Raw genomic sequence first — 11,405 nt, 5'->3', positions numbered from 1 at the left:
CAACGGAGCTGGGGCAGGGTCTGGAGCACAGGTCTGCTGGGGAGCGGCTGGGGGAACTGGGGGGGTTCAGTCTGGAGCAGAGGAGGCTGAGGGGAGACCTCCTGGCCCTCGGCAACTCCCTGCCAGGAGGGGGCAGAGAGGGGGGATGAGTCTCTGGAGCCAAGGCCCCAGCGCCAGGCCCCGAGGGAATGGCCTCAAGCTGCCCAGGGCAGGGTCAGGCTGGCTCTGAGGAAGGATTTCTGTGCAGAAGGGGCTGTTGGGCGTTGGAATGGGCTGCCCAGGGCAGGGGGGAGTCCCCGGGATCCCTGGAGGGGTTGAAGAGTCGGGCTGAGCCAGCGCTGAGGGATCTGGGGGAGTTGGGAACGGTCAGGGGGAGGGTCATGGTGGGGCTGGAGGAGCTTCAGGGGCTTTTCCAGCCTCGATGATTCTGTGCTAAAGGAGTGACATTATCAGCTAAGGCTGGGTAATGTCTGGTTGATGGTTGGCCAAGGAGGAATCCAAGTGGATGTCAGGGTTAATGTCAAGGGGAATCACATCCAGAGACGAGCAAAGAGCATTTGATAAGTGAACCAAATATCTAAATGAGGTTGGCATCATAAAACATGTTTTAGGAAGATGCAGCAAAAATTGGAAGCCTGTTTCGACATGTGGCAGGGCGTGTAATGCCATGAGGTGTGCAAGGAGTCACTGATTCAGAGGGCTGGTTCCGATCTTGGTTTTTAAAGTCAGACTTGCTGCTGCTTTGGGCATTGCCGTTTCCAAGGTTTGCACCCTCAGCTCACAAGGGTTAACTTACTCTTGCTCTTGTTTCTGTAATATCTGTATTTTAAGAACATTTGCCATTTCCTCTCCAGCTACATACGTATAGGTATGGTGATACCATTTGCCAGACTGAGTTCAAATTGTTGGCAGTTTCTGGTGGGAAGAGCACATTGTGATGGAGAGTCCTCTTCCCAGCCGTGAACAGGAATCTCTGGGCATTAGTGAGACACTCAGGGCATAACGTTTGCTGGTTGCTTGAGCCTCTTTAAGGAGTAAAAATTCTCTCAAAAACTTTGCCCGGGCAATTCAAACTGTTTTTTGTGGGACTCTGATGGATTTTGGCTAGCAATGGAGAAGAGGTTGTTGGTGTCAAAAAAAAAAAAAAAAACAGCTACTGCACTCAGGAGGTTCAGCATCACTTTGGCTGCCTTGGTGCTGGGTGGGTTTTGCCCGGACTGAGTTGCTGAAAGCTGGGCTGGGCTGCTTGACCTTTGCCCAAGAACGCAGGCAAAGGCTGGCGGTGGTTGAGGGGAGGAGAAGAGCTACGCAGTCGAGATGAGTTGTTTTTACTGGCAGTGAATTCAACTGCTTTCCAGAAATTAAAGCAAAGTGTTGTTAACTAACAAACATCTGCCTTCAGCTCACTGTGCTGAAAATCAGTAATTCTAGAGAAACTCTGCTGGACTTTGTGCCCTGGGGTTATCCAGATCCTCAGGACTGGTGATTCCAGAGGCTCCTCTTGAAAAGCAATAACAAAGTCTTGGTCCTTCAAGGCATGTTTGTAAGCACCAAACACCAAACCACCACCTATTTTAGGAAGGGTAAGTTCAGGAGTCAATACACTGTAGTTAATGGTGCTACTGTGAACTGTATTGTATTCAACTTAAAGATGGGGGAATTGGGTCTGTGCAGAAACACTGTGGGCTGGCCCCAGCTCCACATTATCCACACGTAACTTTGAAACCTTTCACTAGCTATGTGAAGTTGTTTACGTCCAAGCAATTGTTGGTTTCGGAGTGGAAGTTAGAAATAACTGCATGAAAACTCCCAGAACACCCTGCAACTAAATTAGTGGGACAGCAAAATTATGGAAAACTTAAAAGCTTTCCCAGAGCGGGCGAGGGAAAGGAGGATCCTGGGCTCACAAACTAAACAGGAACCTCCTCAGACTTGTTTTATTAAATGCCCAATATAAAACAATTTGTACCAAATAACCATGGGGAAGATTCATTAGCTACAGGGGAAGTTAAAACAAAATGCTCTAAGTACAGCTCAGCTTTTTTTTTTTTTTTCCACTAGGACATCAGAGAAAGGAAAAGGGGACAGGGAAGCAGACAGCAGTGTCCCAGCACCAGGGGTGACCCCACACCAAAGAGCAGGGCTGGTGATGGCAAGTGTGCAGTTACCAGCCACCTCACACGTCTGAATATTTAAAACATTTATTTATACAAAGGTATGGCATTTACAAGAGTTAAAAAATTAGACATTTAAAAGCAATATCACTGTATATAGAGCCTAAAAATAAATAGGGTGCAGCTCAGCATTTATGTGCTTTAAAAAAAAACAAAACAAAACACAAAACCCCAACAGCTCCACAGGCAGCTGGGGCACAGAGACCTGCTCCAGGGAGGATCCTGTGCGGGTTCCCTGCTTGGTCTCAGTCACCTTAATTTGCTTTTTTAAGCTCAGTGTCCATAATCCTTGAGTAAAGCTGGAGGCCCCATTTGAAGAGCACAACTGTGGCACTGCGGTGGGGGAGAGGGACCAGCCTGGCACAAAACACGGGACTTTCTCCAGCTGCAGCAGCGTCACGATCAGAGCAAAGCTGGTGGTGTGCTTAGGAGCAGCTCCTATTCGGGTATTTGCAAAGCACTGGTCTTGGCCTAACAGCGTGGCTGCAGCTGGACACCCTCCCTGGGATGTGGTACTTACTTTTCCTAGGCACGGCCATCGTGTGCCTGAGCTGAGACAATTTAACCATCCACCTCAGCATACTCTGAAATACCACTTTTTCCTCCCTGGACTACAAAGGGAGTAAAAGTAACTGGTTTAATACCTCTACAACACTGATGACTAGATTTGATCAACGACATCCCAGGCTTGGTGGGCAAAGCGTGCTACCAGGTACCCAAAAAGGTCTCTGCTCTGTCTGAGGTCCCCTAAACAGAGTGTGACGATAATTTCTGTTAGTGAATTGAGGAGCCAGCAAGCACTGGCACCTGGGTCATCTCGCTGCAGGCACCTTCATGTGGTGGGAGTGGTCCTAAAAGTCCAACACCTTGTGAAGAAATCCGGCCATTCCTGCAGGTGGTTATACATATCTAGCTCAGAGTTACCCTACCACAGGTTAGGCTTGTTAAATAACAAAGAAACTGCAAAATAGATGGGAAATAGAGGGAGACAACAGATGGAGAAGCCAGAAAATCCAGCCAGAAACCCAACCAGGGCAGCCAGCTCAGGTCAGGAGGTAACATCTGCTTCTTGCTGCTGGGTGGGAATCTTACGGAGTGACTCCTAAAGGCACGTGCTTCACTGCAAAGCCTGAAGTAAAAATGTAAAGCCTTAAAAATGTTCAGTTGAGCTGCTACCACCAGGGTGTGAGCCCAGAGACAGCGGGGCGATATGGCTCCAGCTCACCTCAGTTGAACCCATAAGCAAGACGGTCGTGGGTATCCCCAGATTTCCCGTGCGTTGCGCTGGCTTCCCACCACCTCTTCTCAAAGTGCATGTCCTGGATCCGGCCCAAAAGTGCTGCCAAAACGCTCAGCCAGTGCAGGAAACCTGTTTAACCCCCACCACAGGAGAGTAGCAAGATCCTTCCAGACTTAAACTCTTCCATTTCATAGCAGAAGAATAAAAATAAATACTGCTGTTGTAGAAGTCATAACCCCTCCCACCTCATTCTCCCCCAACCTGTAAGCACCTCTCCCAGCTCTGCTGGAGGGAGCTTGCAGAGGAGGGGGACAGGCTGTATAAAGACTGCAAGGTTGATTTTTTTTTTCAAGGTGTCCAGAGATAAGTTTAACTTGCATAATATAACAGATTGCAACTACCCTCTTAATACTGCGAGCAAGTCACAGAAGATCTCAAAGGACAGCAAAATGTGAGTTGAGGTCAGCTAAGCCTTTCCTCAAAGGTGTTGTTTGATATAAAAAGCTAAAAATAGGAAAGAAACGGTGCTTGAAGTTCAGTTTTCACAATGACGTATATATAATTTTTTAAAACACATCACCCAGCAAAGCAGACCAAAGCACAGCCTGCTTGCCTTCCCCAGAGGAATCCTCTGAAACTGAACTGGGAGCAGGTGCTGCTCTTGGTCCTCCTTTGCCTCCAGTAAAGCAAAGACCACAAGGACAGCCCCCTTGCATCCTCGGAGCTGCAGATTTCTCACTGTTCATGGTGTCTGACAGGGATGCTGCTAGACCAGGGCTTGCCTCTCTCTCAGAGCCTCTACAAAGCACCTGGATTCCAGCGTTGGGTTCCTTCAGCTGCCTTGCACTGTATAACTCACTGAAAGAAAACACTTCAGAGCCTAAACTTACTGTAACTTGATAAAGCACAAGTTACCTCTGAGCTCGAGTAGCTAAAAATTAGCTCATAAAAGAAGAATTTAGGACTATAGTTTAAAAAAACCCAATATATAAAAACGTTTGGTTTAACTTTAAAGCAAGTCCATGATACCCTGCTTTTATTACTGACCTTGCAAAACAAAGTTGATTCACTTTTAAAAGTGATGCAAAACATTACATATATATGTATTTATGATAATTTATATATTACAGGCTTACCCACTTGCAAAACAACCATTCTGCCTGGCAATAATCGGCATTAAGAATCTTTTAAACACTTTAGAACCTACTCGACATACAAAAATAAATATTGCATACATGATTTCTGAGCAAAACAAGCAGCACAAGTCACCAAAATACAGCTGTAGCTAGTAACAGTCCATACTCCGTGGTGGGAGCACATCAAGTCAAGTAACAGAAGCTCTTCACAGGATTAATACTCCCTCACGCCGTAGGACTGGGGGCCAAAATGTGAAAATACGCAAAGCCCCAAACCACTGGGGCCTTGCTGGGCACCAGCCCCTCAGCCCTGACACCCCCAGTTCCCCATCCACCTTCCTGCTCTCCAGGGGGGTCAGGACCACCCGCCCCCCTCCCAGGAACAGACGTTTTTTCGAGTTTTTCTGGTTCGGTTTCTAAACCAAAGTGATTTTCTGCCCCACCCCTGACGACTCCTTCCAGCTACTGCTGCCCCGCTGCACCCTCCGGCCCTCTCCGAGAGGAGCAGGAGATGGGGGGAGCCTCAAGGCTCCCTGACGCTGTGTTATGTATTTACCTTCTCCAGACAGGTTAATGAGACCCCAGAGTTAGTGCTCTAACAGATCACAACGAAGTTTCAAACGTTTAAGTGATGATAACAGCAGCTGGCGAGGATACAGTACTTTTAAGGAACGTGTTTTCACGGAGACCACTGGGAGTCTGTGGCAGTCCCAGCCGCGGATTCCGGGCCGGTTGTGGTGCGAGTTGCTTCCGAAAGCGGAGGAGCGCTGGTGGTTTGGCCCCGGCGGACAGGTGGGCACCGCAGGGGGCTCAGTCGGTGGCGGCCAGCCGCAGCCCCAGGCAGGCCGCGGTCAGCAGCGCGGCGGCGGAGAGGCGCGGGCCGCTGCTGGGCGGCGAGAGCGTGGCGAACACGGCCTCGGAGCTGTTCCTGGGCACGGGCAGGTTGCAGATGCTGCCCTCGCAGCAGGAGCTGCACACCTGCACGGAAAGGTTCCACTCGGTTACTGCAATCACACCGGGACCCCGGGTAAAGGCGGGGCGGAAAGAACTCGGCACAGGAGACCCGTGCCCGCTCCGGTTTTACCCCACCTTTTTTTTTTTTTTCAATTTTCCCTTTCTCCCCACCTTTTATTTTCCTTTCTTGTTTTCCTTCCCCCCCCCTCTTTTATTTTCCTTTCCCCCCTCTTTTATCTTCCTTTCTCTCCCTCTTTTACTTTCTTTTCCCTTTTCCCCCCTTTTAATTTTCCTTTTTTTCTTTCTCCCCCTTTTTATTTTCCTTTCTTTTTTTCCTTTCCCCCTTTTATTTTCCCTGCTTTTATTTTTTTCCTTTCCCATTTATTTTCCTTTATTTCCCCTGCTTTTATTTTTTTCCTTTCCCCCCTTTTATTTTCCTTTATTTCCCTGCTTTAATTTTAATTTTTTCCTTTTTCCCCTTTTATTTTCCTTTTTTTTTCTCCCCCCCCTTTTATTTTCCTTTATTTCCCCTGCTTTTATTTTAATTTTCTTCCTTTCCCCCTTTTATTTCCCTCTTTTGCCTTTTTTTTTCTTTTCCCCCCTTTATTTTCCTTTCTTCTTCTCCCGCCTTTTCCTTCCCCCCCCCCTTTATTTTCTTTTCCTTTTTTCCTCCCTTTTATTTTCCTTTTTTACCCTCCAGTTTTCTAATTCCATCTACTTGAAGAACAATTTCACCTGTACAGGAACAGTACATTGACTATCACAAGGAAGACACATCCCTTTTGAAGAGCTTATTTTCTTTTCTACCCCAAAAAAACAAACTGATGAAAACCCGTGTCACATGCCAGAACTCAAAAAACCCCCCAAATCATTATTTATTCTTACAGGGGCTTTTTATTGCCTATGACCTCGTGTGCAGGCACTGGAGCGCCAGCCCGTAAGGACACACGGCTTTGCCTTCTCGGGCGGCGAAGGGCCCAGCCCAGCGGGTTTAGAGAGCACAGAGCTGGGGCTGCAGTGTGCCTGACAGCTCAAAAACCTATTTTAACCCAAAGGTCAACCATTCAGAAAAAACCTTTATAAATAACTCTTTGATTCAGACATAAAACGTTTGCTCCCAAGGTTTCGGGGCGCTCTCCCACTCGATTCAGCAGGAAAACCACGAGCTGGTCATGAGAATCCTTTGCAGAGCAGAGGGGACACAACACGGTGCAGGTCTGGAGGCAAAGCACTCCTCAGCCAGGACGGAGTGGTTTGCTCCCCTGAGCTGCCGGCACGAGAGTTGTTTAAAGGGATTAGTCTTTTCTTCTGGGAGAGATTATTCCTTGGTTTCTGTAACAAATGGAAATGAGCTGGAGCTGGTTAAGAAGAGAAACTTAATTTTTGACGATGTTGATTTACCCACTGAACCAGTCAGACTTCTGGTGGAAGGATTCTGCCCGGTTTTCATATGGGAAAAGGCAGTTTTTTATCCTATACCTTGTATTCTTCATGCTTTACATATGTGCATCCTGTAGACAGACAGTCCTCTAACGGTACGCAGCGTTTGGTGACGGATACGCTCTCCCCGGTAACTTTCATCGTGTGTTGGCTAAAGCAGTATCTTGTACCTAGAAAGAGAGAAAAACGTGTTTATCTGTCAAATTCGAGTTTTGTGATAGTCTACAAGTAAGAGGAAATAGGAGAGAAGTCTTAGATTTTTTTCAAAATCTTGGGAATTTAAAAAAAATAATAATTTTGGATGTATTTATTGCAATATAAGAATGTCACTAAATAATACCCCCAAGCTCTGGCACAAACCTGAGGTTTCAAAGCACTCTGGAACACGGAGATTTGTTCCCAATGCTAACGTGGGTCTCTGTTACCGATAAACACACACACGTTGGATCATCAACTTACAGAGGGAGGTTCAGATAAACACCCCAAATCTTGTGCACCATTAGTTTTATAGGAATCACCTTCAAAAGAAGAAAACATTCACAATACCTGTTTATGTCTGAAGCTAACTTTCATTTGTGTAGGTTTAATTTTGATTTTTAATTTTAATTAATTAATTCTGTAGAACTACCTCAAGCATTACATATTGGAGACGCCTTCCCCTCTCTCCTAGCAGCGCCTGGAAGCTCTCCTCGCCTCTCACGCTCTGACCTTGGCTCTCCCACAGCTCCTGCCCAGCCCGGAGAAGATCCTTCACCCTCCCCATCCCTCAGTTTTATCATCTATAAAATAATGGCAAAATACCAGCAGAACAATTAGAGGGATTTATGTATTTCTCAGTTTGCCAATCTTTGGAAAAAGCACCGTGAAATGGACCGTGTCCCTGGTATTCCCAGCCCATCTTCTGCCTGCTTCCCCTGGGGGCTCCCTCATCCCCAAGGGAGACCATCCTCCTCCTCCTCCTTTTTTAAGCTACTTCTCTAGTGACACTGGTAAAACACACAGAAAATTCACAGCAGGATAACTGACTAATGCTGTGGTTATCCTCAGGCACAAAGGAATTTGGGTTTATTTCATGCTTTAGTTGTCAGAGGGAAGTTGAAGGTGCTGTTCCCCTTCCTGGCACTCCAAGATGAAAACACTGGATTTTCAATGCAGGAAACACACCATTATGTATTTCTTCTCTAAATTATACCTTGCGTCTTATTAATCAACCATATTATTAAAAAAATTGTTGCTTTCACAAGAGGGAAAAAAGGAGTGTAATTAATTTAAAGTGAACATTCCTGTTCTCAGAGGGGCAAAGCCCTGCATTCTTCTCATGTTTGAGACATTTGGCAACAGCCGAGCGAGACTGCTGACCAAACACGTTACTCATTAGGCAGTAAAACCCCTCAGACATCCACCATATCTTTGATCTGCTCTTAACTCAAGTGTGATAGCCACAGCAAACAGACTTAACTCAACGCCAAAGCTGGAGACGCTCGTGGTGCTGCCTCCCTTCAAACCAGCCAGAGCTGCACCACGCACTTTCCCCTGTGTTCTCCAGGCTCTCCTGCCCCAAGGGGTGAAGCTCCCCATTTCTCCCCAGCACTCTCCACACCACAACTTCGAGGTTCTCCCAGGACCCTGCCGGGAAGGGCCATTCCCCAGCAAATCCATGCGAGCATCACTGGAGCTTTACTTCTGCCCCAATGGCTCCATCCAAGCAGCGGCGCTTGCCCTTGACAGGTCCCAGATGGAACCAATAAAGCTTCCAGCACCCCGTAACTCTTTTAAAGCTGTTTCACTCCTTCTTCCAAATGTGTTGTTAGAAAATAATGTGCAATCACCTTGGAGATATGTATTTTCCCCTCATGGGGGGACCGAGCATGCCTCTCCTCACGCAGCCATGACTGCTAGATGTCACCCCCTGCAAGGTGAGGCTGTGGCTACAGAATTCCACAACAAACCACAAAATCCACTCAAATGAATATTGACTTTTTCCTCTTCTCAGAGCGGGTTGAGCATCCTGAGGACAGACACTACAAAAGGATTGGGCCAGAGAGCACGGGGAGAGGCCTGGGCAGAGCAGAGGTAGGAAACATCACCACGTCTAACCCATCACGACTGCTCTGCAGGTAGGGAGGCTGCTGCAGGAGTGGGGGAGGAACTCCTAGCTCAGCCCGCGAAGAACACAAGCCCAACGCTATAAAAAAATACCTAGCAAAAATAACAGAGAAATTTAGATCAATTAAAATGAAATTGCAGCATGAAAGTTGATACTTCTAAGTAACGTGGTGCCCGAGCCAGGCAGCAGTATGGCCCTGGGTCATGGTGGTATCATACCAGAAAAGCATGGATTTACGTTTCCTAAATTTTGCAGTTCCAGAGTGTCCTAAAGGCACCCGAGAGCCAGGCTGACTGTGGTGTAATAGGCTGCTCAGCAACACCTTCCATTACAAAAACATTTGAAAATGAGATTGTTGCTCTGTGTGATTAACCGGGATATTTTCAGGGCTGTTGATTTACACCAACCCTTAGTGGGACAGGTGACACTGACATCTCTTCTTCTGCATTTTTCCTTCCTCTGGTGGAACTGTCTTGCAAACATGACACAAAGTGCTTTGGCTACGAGGGGGTCTCCAAACACCTGTAACACAACAGCCTGGCCCAGCCTCCACCTGCTAGGAGCAGTGGGGAGGAGTGGCTGGAGAGCTGCCGGTCAGAGAGGGACCGGGGGGGGTGAGAATGAGCCAGAGTGTGCCCAGGGGGCCAAGGAGGGCAACGGCATCCTGGCTGGTGTCAGCACTGGTCAGGGGGAGGGTCATGGTTGGGCTGGAGGAGCTTCAGGGGCTTTTCCAACCCAGATGATTCTGAGATGAGGACATCAGCAGCATCACCCAACGGCTAAAATGCACATTCCCAGTGGGGTTCCCCTCACGGGCGCCCTCATAGACCCTTTAAAGGAGCACAAATGAGGAAACCAGCTACTGAAACCAGAAGTCATGGTGCAGGACTAAGACCCAGACTAAACTTAAGCAAACCAGCCCCTCGTGTCAGTACCCAGCAAGGCTGGTGTGTATCTCCAGGAGGAGAAACTGGAGCTCTCTCCTTTAAACCAAGCAAGGAAACACCAAATCGGGTATTTCAAAGTGCCAGGAGTCACACGTTGACTTTTGAGAGCCCCAAACCACAGCCTCCAGCAGCGCTGGAACGTCACCTCGGGCGTTGTGGCCACCATCCCCTTCCCTAGCTGTCAGCCCGCTCACAGGCTGTCCAAAAGTAGAGTACTGGGAGTATTTTGAGTGCAGTTATTTCCATACAAACTGGATCACTACCACAGTTTCTGCTTGAGCTGAACCCAATAAATAACAGAAAACAAGGTTAGTGCATAGCAGGAGGCCTGCCTTCTAGGAAATGCTTTTTCTAATCTCTTTTATACAAGGATTCATGTATAATTAGTTTTGTTATACACAAAAGGTGGTTCCCTCCAAGTCCTACATATAGTTAACGAAAATATTTTCTTTTGCTTGGTTTTAATAGCATTCTCTCTTAAAAAAATAAAACAAAAACAAAAACCAAACAAACCCAACAGCTGCTTTCTTGTTTTCTCCCACCAGTTAACCCAAGCATAATAAGCAAGGGTTTGGATGACTGCAGCGAGGGAGGCCACACCATAAGCATCCTCCTCTGGCTCCCAGAGATAAGGTAATTACCTGAGCAGATAACCCCAGAGCACGCCTGGAGTCACGCCTCAAACCCTAGGCTTGCGTTTCTGCGGCTTCCTTACCCAGACTCAAGATTACATTTGAAAATTAAAGCAACAAAAGTCAAAAGCTGCCTTAACAAAAGCTTTGGGACGCGGAAGTGTGTCGGATGTGAAGCTAAGAGATGCCAACAAAAGGTGATGAGGCATCCCGGAGTGGCAGCTGATTTCTGCAGTGTGGGGAGCACTGTCAGCTCTGCTTCTGGCTTCGCACCCCCTTTCCCCAAGGCCCTGCTCCTCTCAAACACGGGAACAGCAGTTACTCCTTCCTGGCTGCACTGGGGGGGGTCACTGGTCTCGCCCCAAAACCATCAGATTTTGGTCCAAACCCTGCTCCTGGATGAAAATGTTATCGGATCCCTTCCAGTTTAAGGAGATGAAAAGTCCTCAGTGCTGAAGATTAAAGACAGACTCAGATTTCCAGGTAGCCCCAGCTCATGGCTAAACCCCCATCTTACCTCATGAAGGTCCAGCGGGTGTTTGTACCAGCAGGCAGGAGGGCTGGTGACCGTAACCACCAGCTCTAATCTGGGTGAACGCAGCCAACGAGTTAGAGACACACCAAGGCACGGCTTTCACCTCCCCTAAACAGCCTTTATGTACTAAGGTTGCCTTCCAGATTAGTTGGTTTTTTTGGTCAAGTCATTTCACAGAATCATCGAGGTTGGAAAAGCCCCTGAAGCTCTTCCAGCCCAACCATGACCCTCCCCCTGACC

General features: G+C 47.6%; 1 protein-coding gene across 1 annotated transcript in view; it reads right to left on the bottom strand.

Moving 5' to 3' along the window:
- Nucleotides 1–5,360: 5,360 nt before the first annotated feature.
- LYPD6 (LY6/PLAUR domain containing 6) overlaps nt 5,361–11,405 on the bottom strand; it is a 30,981-nt gene continuing 24,936 nt past the window's right edge. The window contains exons 4-5 of the mRNA XM_026852533.1: nt 6,984–7,114; nt 5,361–5,528 (exon numbers count right to left, since the gene is read on the bottom strand). Coding sequence (XP_026708334.1) covers nt 5,361–5,528; nt 6,984–7,114 — 299 coding nt within the window. The remainder of the gene's footprint in view (nt 5,529–6,983; nt 7,115–11,405) is intronic.

Source organism: Athene cunicularia (genome assembly GCF_003259725.1).
Source record: "Athene cunicularia isolate RWA chromosome 7 unlocalized genomic scaffold, athCun1 chr7_part1, whole genome shotgun sequence".
Lineage (NCBI taxonomy): Eukaryota > Metazoa > Chordata > Aves > Strigiformes > Strigidae > Athene > Athene cunicularia.
Note: the sequence above shows the minus strand (reverse complement) of the source record. Positions and strands in the feature narration are given on the sequence as shown.